The sequence below is a fragment of the Xiphophorus couchianus genome, chromosome 12 (assembly GCF_001444195.1).
Source record: "Xiphophorus couchianus chromosome 12, X_couchianus-1.0, whole genome shotgun sequence".
Lineage (NCBI taxonomy): Eukaryota > Metazoa > Chordata > Actinopteri > Cyprinodontiformes > Poeciliidae > Xiphophorus > Xiphophorus couchianus.
The window spans coordinates 11,377,914-11,398,856 of NC_040239.1; the positions used below are offsets into that span (position 1 = coordinate 11,377,914).

Here is a 20,943-nt window from a genome sequence, read left to right on the forward strand (position 1 = left end):
TTCCTTGTCTGTTTTTGGCCACTCAAGAGTTAGTCGTTAGTTTTAACATCAAATACTACTTATCCTTAGGGAAACCTTTTCTGAGTTTTTGAATGTGTGCATTTCTTAGGATGGGAGGGGTGTTGCATCCCAGACATGTTACCACGGCAACAAGGTGCTCCCTGCCGCCGTCGGGTCTCGGCCAAGTTGGGCGCCATGGTGGCTGAATGGTGACAGACACTGTGACGACACCACTAGGACACCATAGATGGGTCACATTTATAAATTCACACATAAACAGACATCCCTATTGTTATATGTAAAACCAAGTTTAACATGTAATATTACAAACATGATTATATTAAATCATTTAGGTTTGCACTTGCAACCTTTTTACATGTTGTGTGGATAAAACCACCCCATGTAGACATACAGTATAAGAAATAAGCATACATGCTGCATCTACTATTGTCCCCAAATTAGTGCATTTGGGGACAATGCACATATTTGGGGGCAATACTGTAGTAGATGCAGCATGTATGCTTATTTCTTATGGAAGTAGTTTTATGCATATGTATATGCACCCAAAGTGTTAGCAGAACTTTGGGTGGCAAAGTTCTGTTAACACTCCATTTTCTAAAGCAGCAAGAAATTTCACGTAAATACCTTGTTGCTTTTATTTTCTTATATGACCTGCAAGAACATCCATGAACATGGTCACTGTACTATTTTATGTTCTTGTGTGTTGTCTGTGCATGGTAATGACCAGTGACAGCTTTAGGACAACCTTGTGATTTATCTATCTGAGATGCTGCACACACGATTGCATATCTGTGTGTTTGTCTAAACACACAGGCATACAGTTTAAAACAAACTTGATCTAGCAAAGTTTAAAAAGTTAGCATGAAAAACAAAAATAAAACGTTATCATAAATTAGAGGTAAGACACAAATGCATACACCCACACAGAACTTGATTGGGAGACAGAGGAGAAGCAAGGAGCCACAGTTTGAGCTTCCCGCTGCGAGGGGTCATGACCCCTATCAGACTCTGTGTCAGTCCGCCTATTGTGTCCGGGCCTGAGCTCTAACACACATACATGCTCACATATACACACACGCTATGCTATAACTTACATGGTCTCCATGACAATGGTTAGGGCGACAGTAAGGCGGCAGGAAGGGGCTGTAGTGGCTGCTGCGACGTTCGAATGAAAAGGCCCAACCTAATCATCATCATTCAGCCACTGTACTGGTGTGGTCACTTCTATGTGAAGAAATTTTGCATATTGCACTTATTTTCAGGTAATTTATAGCAATGGATGGTTTAAGCAAGATTCCAAAATTGAGACACCAAAATAGAGTCAAACATTTAATCAAAAGCACCTAGAAATACAAATGACAATTTATAAAAAAAAATTATGTGAAGTTTTCACATAATTTTTCACATAAAGTAATCAATCAGTATGTGACTATGCATTTGCATGTACATTTGTTCAATTTTTGAGGGGGTTGGGTTTTGACTTTGACCTCCTGTAATGGTAACTTTGGAAAGTCACATCAGGGGAATTAAATCTATAGCTGACATTCAACAGAAATGTGTTAAGCTCATATTGACTTAAAGTATTTCTTATGCCACATATTAAATAAGTATATGTCACTAACAGCTGCTGCAATCCCTTCAATAAATATAAAATTGTTTTAGTCCTTATCTCTGCACATCATGCCACTTTATGTGTTCGTTCCGTTTCAAGTTAGCTTTAGATATTTTTGCCACTGCAGTGCAGTTTGAACAGTTTAAAATATGCTCTTTATGTTTGGCTAAATTAACATAATTGGCAAAGACTCGGTTTCTAGGAATGGGCAGAACAGGAGGAAGTTATTAGGACCTACAACATATACACTGCATAGGTCAATGTTTAAAATAATGCCTCAAAACTTTATAATTTTCTTTAACAACTGTCATCAGTTAGTGCAGCCCTAACATAATTTTAAAAAGTAGTTTATATTTTTGGCAGTAAACCCTATCATATCCTGTTGAATCTGCTGCCCTCTTTTGTTTGAACAGAGAATGGATAACAGACTATTTTGGTAGTTTACCGCCATCTGATGGACACATTTCATTCATCAGACTTGTTGCATATCAACAAGCGTTCGTATGTTCATGAAGAAATGAAAAAAAAGTCTTCCTGATTTGTAGAATTGATGTTAAGTTGTTTTGTTCTTGCCTGTTTGACTTTGGGTTATAAGCACTAACCTAACGCTATTGAGTTATTGCTTATATTGTGGGGAGTAAACTACTCACATTGACTTATTTACTTTTATGTAAGAAAAGTTTGGGGAAAAAATGTACTTTAAGGTCTAGTAGTTTCCTTAACTAGAGCAAATCCTACTTCATTAAAAAAATTCTGGACACTATGTCTACTGTAAGTAACTTCATTAAATGAAGAAGAAATATTTTTTAACTGAAAATGCATAAGGCACAGACACACACCTAGCTGGTTCTTCTGTTATTTTTCTATCTACTGAGGCTTTTGCGCCATTTAGAATTCAAGTGAATGTACAGTAAACAATGCGTTTTGTCACTGGAAATGCTTTACCCATACGTATTGATTTGGAAAAATGTTCCATATCCATCCACCCATTATCCAACTGGCTTATCCATGCAGGGACGCAAAACGGAAGTACCATGTAGAGTATTATCTTGACCCGATGGTGTAATACCCGCCCACTTATGTTCCTGACCAATCATCAGTTCCTACTAGCTGCCTGACTAAGCGGGAAACCGGCTTTCCGCCGTGTGGAGCACAGATTATTCGCGTATTGATTTTGTTTTGTCGTGTTGTTTATGAAGTGCGCTACTTATAATTTGGTTTTAAAGCGCTGCGGTCAAAAACAGAGCAGTGACAAAGCTCAAAACTCGCCGCCTGCGCTCAATTTTCTTCCTGGCCCGTGTGCTAACACCTGGCGCTAGTTAGCTGGATCATCGCGTTAGCTAACGGGGACGTCGATGATGATGCGCTAGACGCAACAGACAACATACTGGCTGAGTAAAATTAGACAAAGGGCTACCGCGTTCCGATATAGACATAAAAGGTTATCTAAAATGAGTATGTTCAATCTAGACCGCTTTCGATTCGAGAAGAAGGGAGCAAACAAAGATCCAGGTTGCGTGTCCAAAAGTCCGGATTCTGAAAAGGAGAACGAGCCAGGTAACTAGCAGCAAACTAGCAGGCATTGTTGTTAGCCAACACTTGGTGACGATTAATCTTAGTGACACAGATAAAAAGAAATATTACAATATTTTCAACGTGAGTATAAGTCCATGTGGTTCTCACGTTGCAAAGCAGAGATGTGATCAAAATGCATCTAAGCACATGTTGGATTGTGTGTCTGTGCAAAATCATGTTTGTTTGTTTTTTCCAACAAGTATACAGTTACAGTTAAGATTAATGTCAGCACTGATGCTACATGGGAGGTTATTTTAAATGTAAACTCCGCCTGTGAGTGGCAGTACATTTTAAATAAAAACGTTTCTCATGTACTGACTACGTAGATGCTAACGTGATCGTTTGTTTTTCAGCTCAAATGAAATCATTTAAAGCCATGCCAAAGTCCCACGCACGAGGTGTGATTTTTGAAGAAGTCATTTCCATAGATTTGGAGGAAGATGATGTCATGGCCGAGCCAAACACAAAAATACAAATAACCACAAAGAACAAGTATGTGATTCCCTGTACACTCAAATGAATTTGACATGTTGCATTTTATTACTCTGACATAACTGACAGAGATGTTTCCGATTCTAGATGCTCAGTTCAGAAGCTACCAAAAAATTTAGCACCACTAAATACAGATGATGAGGATGAGGAGATGGATGAGAAGATAAGCAAACTATTGGAATTGTTTCCTCAATTATCAAGAACTGAAGTGATAGAGGTGAGTCGGGTCCAGCTGTTTATTTAGTGAAAATGCTTGAGGTTAATTTTTGTTTTAGGTTCAGTCAAAGGTTACTGTTCCGTAAAGCAATAATAAAAACAAAAAATATATATGTTTTATTCTCCATATTGTCTTCTTCTGTCATGATGTTCAATCTCTCTCTTTTACATTTTGCAGTATTTAAACCAGTGATTGCACATATAACTTGACTTATCCCAGTCATTTTATGAAATTACAATAATAAATAATAACGTTTTCTTTTGGAAATGGATCTTTCTTTCTTTCCAGAGCAACATGAAGACGCAGCTTTTAAAATCAAAAATTGTTGTAATTTAATGCTGCTGTGATTTAGTTTCGCGGAAGAAAATGATTGATTTTGATTTGTTCAGCTCACTGTTTCTCTGATGTTTTCAGGTCTCTGGGAGTACGAGCACGTTGGAGGGCGCTATAGCTGTCTGCCTTTTAAAATTTGGGGATGAAGAAGGTAAATACTTTTCACTTTTTCTTTAAAATCAAATTTTAAACAGAAGTCACAAATTTTTGGAGTGAAAAAATGTTGGAGATTCATGAAAAGTATATCAAATATTTTAAATGCAGAAACGGTCAAAATAGAAATCTCTGCCTAAAGGCTTCTGATGTCAATCCTTTTACCTCTTTTGAGATATCTTCCCGTTTTTCCTCTCAGCTCCAAATGATGGCAAGAAGAGAAAGCAGGATGGATCCAGCTGTTCTCAGGACAGTGGTGATATTCAACCCAGTAAAAGACGGAAACCGTCTTTGGCAAGAACATGAGAGCTTTTTGATTAACTTTAAGAACCTAATGTAGATTGTAAGGCTTTGGACATTTAGGCATAATTTTATTGTATAGGTCTCTGATGAAGAGCGCGAAGGGGATGAACCAAGCTGGGAAAAGCAGGAGGCCATGGTGAGAAAACTCCAGAAACGGTTTCCGGACCAGGACAAGGAGGTGAAGACACACAGCAAATCTGACAGAGTTTAGCTTGGTAAACTGAAGCCATTTTATGTCTCTTTTTAGTTTAAATTTATCTTTAGTTGGTCACATAAGGTCAAGTGAACCAAAGCACTGAATGCCTTTGGTAATTGTACCAAAGTAAAATGTTTTTTTTTTAAAAAAGAGAGAAACTGAAAGATGATTATCATTATTATTGTTACTCTTCTGATTATGTTGCTGGTGTAGGAGTTGAGGATGGTGCTTCAGGAGCACAACTGGGATGTGGAAGAAGCTCTGCAGGTTCTTCAGATGTTCTCAGAATCAGGTACGAATCCAACTAATTGTCTGGATCTAAACAATTTTTTAACCTTTTCATAATTTTGATATTTAACAGTAATTCCTGGACTGACTGAAACTTTCTCGTTTATTTAATTGATAGATAATAGTAGCACAAGCCTGGTTATTCCAAAAGAGCAGAAATCAAAGGGCAAAGCTGAATCAACCAGTAACTACTCAGAGGACAACAGTGAAACAAATGGGATGAGTACTGATGACACAGGTGCACAGAATACATTTTGACTGAAACTAAATATAATTTTTTTTTTCTTCAATAATTTCTTGTAATCAGAATGTGTTGGTGAGCAATCTATTTCTTTTGACAGAAAACAGTTCTACTGACTCTGATAAATCAGAAAAAACAAAACCAAAAAGGAAACAAATGTCAATTAGAGATTACAAAGACTCAAAGGGTCAGAAGTCTACTGAAAGAAAAAGAGAAGCACATCATGGGGATCCTGAAGACCACAGAGACGTTGATAAAGCAGATGGGAACAGTACAGATAATACAAAGGACAGTGAAGACGAGTCGGAGCTGGAGGACACAAAAGTCTCCAAACTTAGTACTAACATTCATACTGTTCACTCACGGATTACGTTTTTATCATTCTCTCGTATGCAAACCTCTACCTCATCCACCTCGAAGCCTTCGCCTTCTTCCTCAGCCTCCCAGGTTTTGTCCAGCGACGCGAGACTCGCAAAGAAGCAGGCGGCGGAGAGAAAGAAGAAGGCACGAGCTACTGAAGAACAAGTCAGTTCTGATGAGGAAGAGGACGTAGTAACAAGCGAGTTTGAGGACTCTGACGACGAGCTGGAGAGCATCAATGTCAAGAAGGATGTGAAAGATGAAATACTTGCGTTTTTCCAGGATGCATCAATAGACGAACTGTCCCTGATTTCTGGCTGTTCTGTTAAAAAGGCCCAGAGGATTGTGGAACTGAGACCCTTTGATAGCTGGGAATCCCTGGTGAGATTTATTTTTGGTTGGTTCTTACAGAAATCGCGTCTAACTTGCACATAATCATTCAGCATCAATCAAATTTGGAAATACTTGGAACTATTACCTGTGTGTGCTAGTTTGTAGGCTTTACGCAATAAAGTGCGTCTTTGTTTTTAATTTAGCAAATTTTAAGTAGATTAAATTTCATACCTACTTGTATATATTCTACATTAATGGTTTTTTCTTTCTATTAATGTAGTTAAGTCATTAAATTTGCAGTGCAAACCCACTGTAACAATATATACTGATGCTGTTGTGTGGAAAAATATTTTAGAAAAACAAAACTCATCCATTTAGTGTTTGACGTTTCCTCTGATTTTTTTTTTTATAACTTTATTTTTATTGAAAATTTTTAGAATACTTTCAAAAAGAAAAATCAAAAAATACAGAACAAACAAAACAAATATATCCTACTGGGGGGAGACTCCTATTCCAGAACTACAAAATTCAAGGGTACCGTTCATATCCAAAATTAGTCCTGTAACGTTGATGTGATGTTTATCCATTTTTCCCATTTGTCCTGGCATTGCTCTTCTTGTGTCCTCAGTCTATGTGTTAGAATCTCCATCTCATATAATGAGTTCACAGTCTGTATCCATTCCTTTGTGGTGGGAGGATCAGATTGGCACCACTTCCTAGTTATTACCTTTTTGGCAGCCACCAACAGAATTTTAAACAAATAACAGTCATTATTAAGAACAACATTCTCCAAAAGGCCAAGATATAAAACCAGACCGGTCTTAGGTATTATGTAACCTAATATTATTACAATCTTTTTGTGTATTTCGTTCCAGAACTGTGTAATTCTAGGACAAAGCCAAAAAATATGTGCATGATTAACATTAAATGCTCCACAATTTCTCCAACACGGTTGAACAGTAGATTTGAATTTACTGGTAGTTTTGGGTGCTATAAAAAATCTGATTATATTTTTCCAACAATGTTCTCTCCAAATTCTGGAAGAGGATGTCGTAGTTTGGGTCTTCCAGATATTCAACCAGTCGTCTTCTGTTAGCAGAATTTCCAATTCCCTTTCCCATTTTGTTTTAATATCCAAAGTATTAGTGCCTCTATTTTCCAATAGATGTTTATACAGTAAGGACACTGTTCTGTGTTTTTTACCCTTATAGGTCTCGATCAGCATTTTGACAATCCCATTTTCATTTTGGTCTACTCTGCGTTTTATCTCTTTGTTATAAAAATTCCTTAATTGCAAATATCTAAAATGGTCTTGAGTTCTTAGAGCAAATTCTTGCTGTAGTTCCTGGAAACTTTTGAAGTGCCCATCTTTAAGGACTACGCATAACGCTGTTAAACCTCTTTCTAGCCACTGTTTAAATCTTAGGTCTTGAGTAAAATATTTGTTATAGGCTGGCCACTGGATCAAACATAATTGTTCCTCTAGTTTGCATTTCCGGATTATATATAACCATTTACCCAGTGAGAAACTGGTAATAGCATTAACTTTCTCAAGTGTATTCTTGGTGGTCTCTATGTCTCCAATGATACTTCGCAATGTTTCCTCTGATTTTTAGTTTCAAATACATTTTTTCTTTTAAACCGGTAACTTTTACTTTTGTAAATCTTTGTCCACTTTTAATATCTTTTAAAGTATGAACAGTTCATAAATACATTTAACACAGCATGCATACACTCTATAATGTGCAAGCTATTAAATAATGATCTTCCTCCTCAGTGGGATGTCTTCCACAAGGGAAACGGACTCTCAGACGATTTGATGCATGGCTGCAAGGTTGTCCTCAAAGAGAGGAAGGTTATCCTTGGACTCATGTCTAAATGTCAAACAATTTCTACAAAAATGGTGCAACGGGTCACAGAGGTGATGGAGAGTGGGACTGGCTCCACAAAACAGCCCAGTTTACTTAACAGCCAGTAAGTAAAATTCACTACTGACCATTAATTTACAAAAAATGTTGCACCAGTTTGTGCCAAGTGGACTTCTTTTTTTCTTTATACTTCATTTTTCATGTAAAATGCTTGTACAAAAGAAAAAAGTTATTTTTCTGTCCCAGACTGTTGTAAAAGACAGACATTTAGAGTTAAAATAAAAGTAAACAAAAGATGTGGTAACGATTTATGAAATGGCAAACAGCAACAAATTAAACTTGACTTTGTTGAGAAGCTTGTAAAAATAGTTTGTAGTTTAAGCTGCCTTATGAATTTGGATTGGCTACATTTTAATGAGTAAAAATCTTTTATAAATCATATAAAAGTGAGTTTTGTTTACTTTTCTTATTGTTTCCCTTTCAGGTTGCAGCTCAAACCGTATCAGCTGATTGGCCTAAAGTGGCTTATGCTTCTGAATGAACACAAACTGAGTGGCATCCTTGCTGATGAAATGGTATGGAAACATTTGGTGGATTTAATGTAGTGCCATACCAGTATTCGTGTTGTCCAACAATGGAATAAACCTGTTTAGATCTTTTACCCTCGAACCTGTTGACTTTTGGAAAGTAACATTTATGTCATGATGACCTCCTGCCCAGCTCTCCTGGTTTCTCCTCACAAGGAGAGGAGAGTCTGGGCAAACTAGACACCAGTCAGTTTGTTTTGATTGTGATCATCAATAACCAAGATTGACAAGACAAGGTCTAATCAGTGATTTTGTTTTCAAAAAAAAAAAAAACCTGTGTTGGACATCTAGTTTTTGCTGTAATTTTCTTATTTTGTGTTACTTTTCCCACATAATTTTGTGATAAAACTTTTAATTTAATGTCTGAAAAGATCTACAGAATTAATAAAATACTTGATATGTTGCATCAAGTCTTACTAGATCTCATCCAGTTGATGCCTGACACTGAGATTGCTCTAAAGCACATATTGTGTGTTTATTACACAGATGTAAACTCAACTGAAAAGAGAAACGTTTTTTTATTTACAATTACAAAGATTGTTGGCGTTTATGCTTTTTCCCAACGTTCATGTAATCTAAAAGGAGAACTTTAAATATTGTGTTTTTGTATATTTTTCTCAACACGTCCACTTCCCGTTCACATTTCTTGCTCTCAGGGTTTGGGGAAAACCATCCAGGCTATAGCATTTCTTGCTCAGCTGTATGAGAACGGAATAGAAGGTCCTCATCTCATCACTGTGCCTTCCTCCACACTGGGTATAGAACCTCCACACATAAAATGCAACACTTTCTCATACAGTTTCTTACAATATATTAATATCGGTTTTAAATATCTTGTTTTCTCATGTATTGCCTCGGAAAAATAATTATTAGCCTGCGATTTATGTTGCTTGTATTGTTTCCGTCTATTAGATAACTGGGTTAGAGAGCTGAGGCTGTGGTGCCCTGCTGTTGAAGTTCTTATTTATTATGGTAAGCAGAAGAAAAATCACCTTTTTCATATCTACTGTTTCAATATATAAATTAATCGTTTTTTTCCCTTATATGCTGCATATAAGGATGCTATGCTAATATTCTATAGATTTGATGCCTTTTCCCTCTGAAAATCATTGTGTGCTGTTCTTTTCCATAGGATCTGTGGAAGAGCGACGCTACCTCAAACATGACATCCTCAACGGGGAAGTCCATTTTAACGTGATTGTGACGACGTAAGCAAACGCTTTGAGGCTGAATGGAAATTGCTGCTGACTTTGAGTTTGATGGACGTTTAACATAATTCTTCTTCTAACTGTTGCTTGCCATTTATTTCATTCACAGGTATAACTTGGCAATAGGGAACGACAGCGATCGATCTCTTTTTCGTAAGCTGCCTATCAAATATGCCATCTTTGATGAAGGCCACATGTTAAAGAACATGAACACTCTGCGCTACCGCCACCTAATGGCCATTAATGTAAGTTGATGTTTTCCTCTGTTTTGTGGAATTTACATTTCTTACCAAAGAAATCTGATTTAATGGTTTCTGTGTTTTCCTGCAGGCTGAGCATCGCCTCCTGCTGACAGGAACTCCTTTACAAAACAACCTGTTAGAGCTGATGTCGCTGTTGAATTTCATAATGCCTACCATGTTCTCCAACTCCACAATGCAGCTCTCCAAGATGTTTTCTATGGTCAGTATCAGTATGCATGCTTGGTATGTTTCCAGTTTAGTTTCTTTAGGAAAGACATTTGAAGACATTTCCCTGTTAAGTAGCTGTATATTAACCGATGCGATGATGATGGACACAGTGATGAAGAGCATCTGGTTTTACTTGTCACATTTTATTGTTCAGCTGTAATGACTTCTTATACCAGCTGCCGGTTTAAATGTAGAATTTATAATCAAATAGTTTTATGAAATTTGACTCGTTCTTTTCCTTTTTCTCATTAGAAATCTCACGAGGAACAAAGTCGATTTGAGAGGGATCGAATTACTCGAGCCAAACTCATCATGAAACCCTTTATCTTGCGACGAGTCAAAAATGAGGTGAGTTTCTTAGGAGAAATGACAGATATTTATCACACATTAAGCAAACTCCATGTGATTGTATGCAATCATCATAGTGTATGGATGAAGCTATAGACGGCTTGTAGTAGAGGGATGGTAATTTAAATGAGTTAGTTAATATGGATGCATCATGTGCTCCTATTGGCTGATAGGGTCTGACCTGTTTTTTGATTCTTATTAAATTGTAAAAGTGTTCAGGGTGCTTCTACAATAAGGCAGCACAATATATTTCATTATTCATATTGAATATGACTGCAGTGCAATGATTGTTGGCTGGTGTATTTTAAGTGTTACAATCTTGCATTTAGTCAATGTTCACATCAGACATTGAAGAAACAGTTAAGTCTGAGTGATAGAAGCAGAGAATGAAAATATTGACCGATGTCTGCAGCATTGCAAAATTCTGAGAATACACTGCTTTAATTTACATTGTGAATATGGTTTGAGTTCTATAATTTTGATGTGCTTAATGTTTATCATCTCTATACTTGAGCTGATGAAGCAAACTATTAGCAAAAAAAAGGGATTTAAAATATTTGCTTCTCCTAAAACATAAAATTACTTACTTTTTATTTTCACTGTTATCCTAAAGAAATACACTCTCCTGTTGTGTCTTATCTGCAACTGGATTATAAAAAAGCATTTATTGACACACATTGGTGTGTTCATTCTTCCAGGTTCTCAAGCAGCTCCCGGCCAAAGAAGAAAAGATCGAGTTCTGCTCCATGAGTGAGAAACAGCAGGTTCTCTACGAAGCGCTGCTAAAGAAACTAAAGAGTACCACTATTGGAGAGAGTAAGACTCATTTCAACTGCAGGTTCCCTGTTGTATATGTGGGCTTTATTTATAACATAATGAAATACAAACATCTCTTCTCTTTTAGAGCGTGAGCTGTGCAATGTGATGATGCAACTGAGGAAGATGGCCAACCATCCTCTTCTTCACAGACAGTACTACACCACAGAAAAGCTTCAGGCTATGAGCCAACTTATGCTAAAGGTCTGTCCTGATACTTTGCTGGAGCTCACTTTTGATTTCTTTTTTCTTCTTAAAACTAAAACTATGAACCTTAAATAATTCTGCTGTTGTAATGTTCTCAACTTTACTCTCCTAAAGTTGAGATGCCTGTAAATATCCACCTTCATTTGATTGATGTTTCATTTTGTAACGTCTTGTTTTCCTCCCACTGTTATTTTCTTTCTTTCTCCTCAGGAGCCAACCCACCACGATGCCAGTGCTGCTCTGATTCAGGAAGACATGGAGGTGATGTCAGATTTTGAGCTCCATCGTCTGTGTCAGCAGTATTTCTCCATCGGCTCCTTCCAGCTCGACACAAGTCTCCTTCTCGACTCTGGGAAATTCCTCCACCTAAAAGAGCTGCTGGCCTCTCTAAAAAGCCAGGTCAGTACTGCTGAACTGTTTCTGTGACGCATAACCGAGAACATTTAATCCTTATTTACACTGAATATTTGGGCTTTTCTCTCATTCTGCAGGGAGACAGAGTGGTGCTATTCAGTCAGTTTACCATGATGCTGGACATTGTGGAAGTTCTCCTGAAACATCTACAACATCGTTACATCAGACTGGATGGATCCACTCCTATCGCTGACAGGTCAGGGATATTTGTTTATGTTTTAATACTGATAACTCATCGCCTGTGACCAGCGTGTTATGAAACTGATGAGTATAAGAAATACGTATAAAAGTTGTATACCAGCCATACAACTTTTATACCAGAAACTTGAAATGATTGGTTGGATAAACATGGTGACCTAACCTCTCACTGGACCTCTGTTCATATGTCAACAGTTGCCGACATATGAGACATGCACTATTCTGAGAAATACACAGTGGTAAAGACTCTCTGTGCTGTGTGATAAGTTGTTGTTCTCCCCCATGAATGTTATCAGAAGAACATTCAGTGATCTACCTTTTGGTGCCGCAGTTTCGGTGTATTTTCACACACTGACCTTGCTCTCTTAAATCCAAATACTATTCACATCGTAGTACAACTATCCACTGATCACTCTTTAAAACATCTTTTTTTCACCTTAACAAATATATTGTCTAATCAAAATCTTGCATAAAATACCTGATACTATTTTACACATGGACGCCTCACTGTCCTCTATTGGTAAACAGGTAATATCTCTGCTGCAGGTGCATCTCAAGATATTATATAATGGGAAAACTTAAATTCAGCAGAGTAAAACTTTTGATTTTATAAAGTCATCGATTTTTTTTTTTATAATTAATTTTGATTATTAGAATTTACGAGGTACGAAAATCCAAAAGACCTGTTTAATGTTACACACAGCCTACTGCTTGAGAATCATTTTGCACAAATTAGTGCATCATTGCAGCGTGGCATCGAGGCGATCAGCCGGTGGATTGGCTGAAATGTTAAAGAAGCCATGGATGCTCTAACCTTCTGGGTACTAATAATTGTCTTCTTTTTATACTTTCGTTATTTCTTATAGTAGTAAAAGTTCAATATTGGCCTTTTCAGCTTCATCAGCTGAGTTTATTTTTAAGGTTGGAAAAATATACTGTGGACCAAAGTCTGAGGTCTTTTAAAAAGCTACATATTTTTTAGAATCAGTGTTAAAAATTGAGATTTACCCTCCAAGATAACTTCAAAGTAACTTTCAAGTTTGTTGTTGTTGAAAGATTTATCTAATAAAAACAAACATGCAGGATCTTATTTTAGGATTTTGCTGAATAAATCCCTGCATTAAGGTGTTCTTCTAAACATTGCGGTATCTTCTAACTGCTCATAATTTCTCTCCTGCAGGATTGTTTTGATTGATGAGTACAACACAGACCCAGACATATTCGTGTTCCTGTTATCGACACGTGCTGGAGGGCTCGGCATCAACCTCACCTCTGCTAACGTTGTCATCCTGCACGATATCGACTACAATCCCTACAACGACAAACAGGCAGAGGATAGATGTCACCGTGTGGGCCAGACCAGGTTAGAATGGCACATCAGCTTATTGTTTCGATCTGATTGTACATCAACACAGTTACTGAAGAAGAAGACTTTATTTATTGATTTATTTACATCCTTGTAACTGGCAGGACTGTACAGGTGATAAAGTTGATCAGTAAGGACAGCATAGAGGACTGCATCCTGCAGCTCGGTCAGAAGAAGCTAAAGTTGGAACAGGACATGACTGCTGCTGACCAAGGTAAGGGACTCTGTGCACATAGATTATGTAATTGCTTTCTGGTTCTGCAATACTTCAATGCAACAGTTAAAGAGAATGCACTTAACTTGAAAATGCATTTTAGAATAAGCAAGACTGTAATTTGTGATAGAACCAGAGGCTTTGACACAACATTTTACAGTTTTTCTTGCCGTTACTACAATATTTTCACCAATATGGTGTGGAAAAGATATTTGATAAAGGAGATGTATATTTTTATTAGGTACTCTGTTAATTTGTGGGTTGCTGAATTGCTTATGCATTGTTCTATAGATGATGAAGGAAGCATTCCTGACGATATGGCCTCTTTACTCAAAGCCTCTCTGGGACTGTGAAGAACATCAGCCTTGAAACTCGTCTGAACTGATGAAGTCATGTGACTTTGGGCAGGCTGCTGCCAACAATATTCTGCCTTGAAACAAGCTGTAGCACGGTAACTGTGCCTAAATCACAAACTTTACCTGCTCTGTTTTTCTCCACACATGTGAACTGCCTTTGCGTTTCCAGGCTCTGTACATGTTTTGCTGGGTTAACCAGCTGTCGCAAAGGGTTCAGTATTACAAGAGAAGCAAAAATGAATCACTTCATTTCACATGTCATGTTCATAATTATTCATATATAAACTTTCATATATTTTGGTTTGAGTTTCTATATAAAGTACACTTACCAAAAGTTAGAACCATTTTGAAAGTATGCTGCATGTAAAAAGTACCATCAGGTAAGAGATTCTGATACTCTCACAAGGCAGCTCTTCATGTACTGTATTTGGGGCCAATGCATTGGAAATGTACAGGAGTTACTGTAAAAGTTATTTTTTAAGTCCTTTGTATGTTTCAAGGTTCATGTTTGGACTTAATAATAAAATATATAAATATTATTGGAATAAATATCAGTTTTTGGCGTCATTAAGATTTAGTTGAAGAAATGTTTTCTTTTCCACCTTATTCTTAAAATTGTGATGCTGTGTCTAAATTCAGCTCAAGTCGGCTTTCTACAATGTAACCAAACTCTCGCAGAGTAAATATGGATATAAACATTACACTTTAAAGCTGGACAATAAGGTCATAGCTAGATCTTTATTTTTCACATATTTGGACCTGATGAACCTGACTTTGACTACATCTACAATTTTATTTACCGTTTTCATCCACTCCACAGCTATGGGTTGAGAACAAAGGTAAACGTATCATTTGTTTTTACATGGTGTTCGCTGTGCTTTAAAATCATGTAGAGCACAATATGTATCCTATATAGGGGGTTTAAAATAACTACACATTTTGTATTTCATTTTAAATTAACTTACTGGAGTTTTTTCTCTTTGTAGTTATAAAATACTCTGTTGTTCTATAACATGAAATCACCAAAAAAGTTATCTACGGTTGTACATGACCGAATGTGAAAAGGTTAAGCATTATTAATACTTTTGCAAAGAATTGTACAGAAGTTTGAGCATCGATTTAATTCTTAATGCTATTAGACTAAAAACATGTTTTAACAGAAATCCATGTTTTTAGGTATCGGACAGTTGTGGGTCTGCAAAGTGTTTTTAACATTGCTGTAAGGAGAGGTCTTGACCAGAGGATTATTTCTCTATCTGCAATTGGCAGAAGTTAAGAGGAGACAATAAAACTACAACTGCTGACCAGCTGGTGTCAGTGGACCCTCTCATAATGAACAAATGTTTACTTTCTTTCTGAGGAAAGTTGATTTATAGGAATGGCTGCAAATGTGATAAATGACCTCAAATAAGAGGAATGAAATTTGTCATTTTCTTAGTAATTCCCATTCCTGCCACATGGTGGCCACATTTGTCAAGTTATGCTCTGTTGAGTACATGCAGCCCAGGGCCTTCCACATCTGTTGGGAAAATCTACTGTATTTTATGCAATTTAGTATGCAACATAAGCAATAAACATTTGTCTTTGGTATTTTTTGAAAACATTTTACAATAAATTTTACATCTGGGGTTATATAAGGTAGATAGCATATTAGTGATTTATGTTAATGTTTAAAAAAATGGGCCCAGATAAACATGATCAATGAATAAAATATATCATATTTAGACTCTTAAGAAAAAAACACAAGCAGAATGAAGAATGTTATAGTGTCAAAGATTTTTATTTTGTACAAATAATGAAAAAGGATTCTGACACTGCATACATTTCTTGTGTATTACAAAGGGAGCTTACTTGGACTTTAACTAATAATTATAGTCTTTTACAACTTAAAACAGCTACTGTTAATAGGTGATGGTATAAGAAATTCCTGAAGTCTCTTACCATCTGTATTAGTGCAAATTACTATGTAGAACATAGGTTAGAAGTGCTCTTTGAAAAAATGAAGAACTAGATAGAGGCTAAATACTTATCTTATTTACTCAGCATGTGGAGAATATCTGCCACATCTAAACCCTGTCAAATGTGCGTCGCAGCTAATGGTGTAGGTAAAATAGAGAACTCCTTTGCGCAGCTGACAGCTTATAGAGTGAGTTCCTTTCTCAGGATAGACGATGCATATTCCTGCCATGTCATTGTAAAGAACGTCCCTATCCCAGACTTCGAACCTCAACTCCTGACCCAACTCCACTGAGCCAAAGTCATATGTGGCGTTCCAAACTGGGTCGTTGTTGTCCATCACAGTCTCAGTCTCCTCATACATGCTGCTGTAGAAAATCTTCACGTATGCATCTGTTTTTGTGAAGGTGTCGGCCCTCAATCCTGCGGCTCTGTGGATTTCCAGACTCAGAGTTCCTCTGCCGGCCCGTAAAGGACAGCAGTTATGATCCAAGTTGGGAGTCGGGGAGCAGTTCTTTGGGCCAAGCTGCTCCTCGTCCAGCTGGTTGTCATTTATATACTGTGTGACCATGCTTCTCAGATTTTCACTGATCTGATTGTCCTCCACCAAATGATGCAGAGGAAAGATGGCATAGGAAACCACATCTGGGTTGTTGTGGAGGCTGTTCATCCAGCTGTGGTATGCCTCTGAGGGGTCTTGTTGGTAGAGAATGTCGGGGAAATACTGCTCCCCTCCTATTACCTCAATCTTGTGCGTCATGAAGCCCTGGTAGAAGCCCATGCTCATGTTACCCTTCAGAAGATTGTCACACTTATTGGAGAAAGTTGCATTAGCAGGAAGAAAACCAAGAGCCATCCGGAGTTCAAGATTCAGGCAGTTTTTGATCTCTGACTCCGAGAAGCCCTTCAGTGTGGCCAGACAAGTCCTGAAAGCAGTGATCCGCCTCACCTTACCCCCAAGCTGCACCTAGAAACAAAAAGTAAATGAAACATAGAACTTTAAATGGTAGATTTAGCTTTACTTGAGCACAGAACTGTTTGAGCAAAGGGAGGGATGTTTTGCATTTGTACAAGAATAAAGACGCTAAAAACCTGGTGTATGTAATGTGTTCCATAGGTGTCTATGAGGCGTCTGTACAGGGCTTTGTTCTGGATTGTGCTTAAGCTCTGTGGGAGTCTCCTCAGATGCTTTGTGAACTCTGAGCTCAGGTGGGGATGATCGGCCAGCCTATAGCTACAAAAACAGAAGGCTGTAAGACAATCACCAACATAATGTCCATCTTTCTGCAACAAAAAAAGTTTACAAGCTTGTACAGTATTATTGATATGAGAGCCTGTTAGTAAACACTTTGCATTTCTTAGCTTTTATAAAATATTTTTGGATATTTTCTAGATGGCAGTTTAAAATAAAACTTTTATGCCGTCCTTGTCATGTCTAGCATATTGTTTTTCTCAGTATATTTCTCTGTAGTGAATTATACAATGCAGTTTAAAGTGCATTTTACTCTCTGGTTGTTGGTAATATTCTTGTAGTGGACAGAACACTGACGTTTTAACCTGTTATTGCCAAGTCATTTCATAATGTCCTTGTGAGACCATTGATTTGGTCAAAAACAATCTGTTATGCCCTGCCGATGGCATCCTGAAAACTTCAAAATGTGAAAGTTTTCATGTATGGTAGTCTCAAATCAAAGACCAGGAACATAAAAGCATCCGTACATCCTAAACCAGAATTGACAGTTTTCCAGTTTGAATGAAGTTTTGGGTGAGATAACGGATGTAATGTTTAGACATTCTTTCAGACATCTGAGAGAAATGCTTCTCTAATCAGTTCCATGACCCACCAAACAGTTTATCATGACCAAATACAGGCACGCGGAAAAAGTCGAAGGGGAAGCAAAACTCTATTGCTGTCCTCTTGTGGCTTTTCTGGTGTGAAATGTTGGCAGATAAAGGTTCTGAAACTTTCCAAGTTCCTTTCTTTACTTCCTCTCCCCTTTTTGATTAGAATAGATGTAGGTACACAAAACAAAACAAATGTGCAGCATCTTCCGTCTAAATTCTGAGAATACAGGAGCTTTTTATAAAAGAGTGTTTAGTGTTTCTTTGTATTTAAATTATCGGGAAAATTCCCACACTGTGTTGATAATGTTATTTATTAGTTCCTTATGGGTGGTGTTGAATTATATTGGTGCCAAATAATCTGAGAACTACAAATTTGAAATTTTCCCACTTCATATTTGTGATCAATCTCTTTCAATAGGACAGTAAGGAACACATTTTCAAATACATTTTGCATATATTGTGCTGAGACTGACTGATTTATTTATTATTAAGCTAGATTTTTATCTAAAAATATACTTTAGTGCTACCTTCTGTCAATTCCAGATATTTTCTACTTATTTGGAGGATGTTTTTTAAAAAAAAAAAAGGCTTAGAAAATGAAATGACATTAATTCACTCTCTTTTACTAATTAAGAAGTATTTGGAGAATGGGCGATTGTAGACAGGGCCAAACATTGCAGTGCCCCTGTAAAGCTGGTCCTGGCCCCTGTACTAAAGACATAATAGTAAATCCTTTTCGTATGGTGGTGCTCACCGGCACAGAAACAGTAACTAATTGGTGCTTTAGACCAAATTTATTGTTTAACCTTTATAGTTTTACCTAAACAATGAATTAATAAAATTGACCTGTTATACTGAATGACCTATTTGACCTATATTTCCAGTTTTATAGAGAAATTAAGCTTCTTTATTGTATGAAACAATGCACTGCATTCAGCCAAAGTAAGCCTAATTTTTTTTATCTTACCTGTAATAGGAGCAACTGATTTCATGCATGGCAAACGTAGCTTTGTCCACACTGTGCTGCGAGCGTGCAAACTTGGCCAAATCTGAGCGGCTTCCTCCTAGCACCGCCTGGCCTATTTTCTCTAAGCTCAAACCCAAACCCCAGTTGTTGTTCACCAGCGAGTTGGAGCTACGCAGCAGGGAGTCCACAGAATGGTGGAGTGCACTAGACAGCTGCTTACTGCAGCGGCTGAAGAGACGCCAGTCCAACACTGCAGCTGGGAGCCTCTGAATCTAAGCAAAGTGGAAGGAGGAGAAACAAATGATTTAGCGTTAGGGTTAGAGTCATGCTGAGGAAAAGAAACTAAATATTTCTATTAAAGTGAAGTCATTTTGAGAGGAGTGGAAACAGAAGCTCAAGCTGCAGATTTTACAGTTATCACCTGCCCGCCTTGGAACCTGTTTGGACACAGTGTGCAGGTACGGTTGTCATCCAGATGAGCTTTGACATTGATGACGTACGCCCCTGTGCGGCGCAGACGCACCACATCAAAACCCTCCCCTGCCAGGTTGTGACCTGGGACAAAAGGAGCCTTCTCACACTCTGGTCCGGTGCCAATCCGACAACCCAGGACCCTGCAGACTTCCAAAGTAACTGACAGTCTCAACACAAACAGGACAAAGTTTCTCCGCTGGTTTCCTCCTGCTTGCATGGTTACCTAAATGTGACAGAAAACAAAGAGGCCAAAGAGACACATATTCGCTGTTAGAAACACTCTCTGTTATAAGGAGAGTCTAAAAGAATTTGTTTGATTTTAGTTTTAGATGAGCTTTAAATCCCTGGTATCACAGGAGCCTGTTGTAAACTGCAATAATCCTGCCTCAGATGTTAGAAAGAAATCATGCAAACTCACCTCTTACTGACTTGCTTTTCCTTTTTTGTTCCTACAGATAATTTTCTTCTTAGCAGCGGTGAAGTGGCGACTTTCTCTTTGGAATAAACTACTACTTCGGGTTTTCTTCTTTAAGATTTCCATTCATGGTACATTTGATTAAATGATGAAGTACAGAGACACTTAAATCCTGAAGTTGCAGCTGCAGAGAGCTGTGGCGTCTCTGGCAAGCTGTACTGAAAGCCTGCAGAGTTCAGTCTTCACTATGTCCTCTGCATATTGAAAAGGAGGGAGTTTCCAAATGTTTGAACTATCTATCCAAGGCTGTCTCTTGCCCATCCTTATTTTCCTGTCTCTCTTTCCCTGCAGATTTACACATTTCCTCTGCATGAGTAGGTTTGTTTTCATGGTCAAGACCCAGTTCTGTAAATCCCAGCCAGCCGTGTGCAGTATGTGTGTTGGCATGTGGATGTGTGGGGGAGGGAGAGATTTTGTGTTGTCACAGCAGAGGAGACCAACACTGATTTAAGGACTTTCCGGGAAATGTGTGTCTGAGTGTGTAGATGCTGCCATGTGTGTATACCGTAGGCTATGTAGTTTTATGTCTGTTGGACTGCATATGTGTTTGTTTAAAACCTTTGAGCTGCCCTGGTTGTGCACAGGGGAAGAAAAAAACCAAACACGTCTATTTGTGGATGCCAGTGGAATGTGTATGGGTTTTCTTCTTGAAGTCACGAAAGATCTGAAGACATTTTACAAAAGGTTTTATACACCAATAGAAACTCTCAAATAGAAGACCCATCAGCTAGTTGGTATGTTGATTTTGTAGAATTGCCTGAGCAGCAGGCTCCGTCAGTCTAATGAACTGCTATATGCTGCCTCTATGATTGAAGACTTTTTTAAGTGATTCCTTTCATGTGATCAATGGCCGAAGGTTCTTCACGGATTTATTTACAGCTTCACTGTTTTGTTGCTTTATTATATATGTTGTTTTCGAGAGATGTAGATTTTGAGAGAGGAGTGTGTATGTTACTTGCAAGGCTCAAGTTATAGGATCTTGTGTACTTTAATGACATAAAAATAAGCAGAAGCCTCACTGCTAAATGTTGTGTTTTATTCAAAACAGTT

At 37.6% G+C, this 20,943-nt stretch overlaps 2 protein-coding genes across 3 annotated transcripts; one reads left to right on the forward strand and one right to left on the reverse strand.

Moving 5' to 3' along the window:
- The first annotated feature begins 2,759 nt into the window (after positions 1–2,759).
- smarcad1a (SNF2 related chromatin remodeling ATPase with DExD box 1a) lies at positions 2,760–14,727 on the forward strand. Of its 2 annotated transcripts, none has more exons than XM_028034602.1 (24): positions 2,760–3,190; positions 3,562–3,700; positions 3,770–3,917; positions 4,332–4,401; positions 4,603–4,697; positions 4,786–4,884; positions 5,116–5,194; positions 5,309–5,428; positions 5,532–6,172; positions 7,902–8,098; positions 8,477–8,567; positions 9,236–9,335; positions 9,492–9,551; positions 9,712–9,787; positions 9,897–10,032; positions 10,118–10,249; positions 10,510–10,605; positions 11,304–11,421; positions 11,510–11,625; positions 11,839–12,027; positions 12,120–12,238; positions 13,421–13,603; positions 13,711–13,820; positions 14,112–14,727. In XM_028034602.1, the coding sequence occupies exons 1-24, from the start codon at positions 3,085–3,087 to the stop codon at positions 14,171–14,173; spliced, it is 3,282 nt and encodes a 1,093-aa protein (XP_027890403.1). In that variant the 5' UTR covers positions 2,760–3,084; the 3' UTR covers positions 14,174–14,727. The 2 variants fall into 2 exon arrangements, with proteins under 2 accessions (XP_027890403.1, XP_027890404.1); XM_028034603.1 differs by having other exon boundaries at positions 3,788–3,917.
- A 1,208-nt stretch (positions 14,728–15,935) lies between these two features.
- Positions 15,936–20,267, reverse strand: prf1.5 (perforin 1.5). The gene is made up of 5 exons (XM_028033561.1): positions 19,837–20,267; positions 19,366–19,641; positions 18,945–19,216; positions 17,225–17,366; positions 15,936–17,099 (listed from the first exon to the last, which is right to left on the reverse strand). Exons 2-5 carry the CDS (start codon positions 19,633–19,635, stop codon positions 16,212–16,214), a joined length of 1,572 nt encoding a protein of 523 aa, XP_027889362.1. The 5' UTR covers positions 19,636–19,641; positions 19,837–20,267; the 3' UTR covers positions 15,936–16,211.
- Between the last annotated feature and the right edge of the window lie 676 nt (positions 20,268–20,943).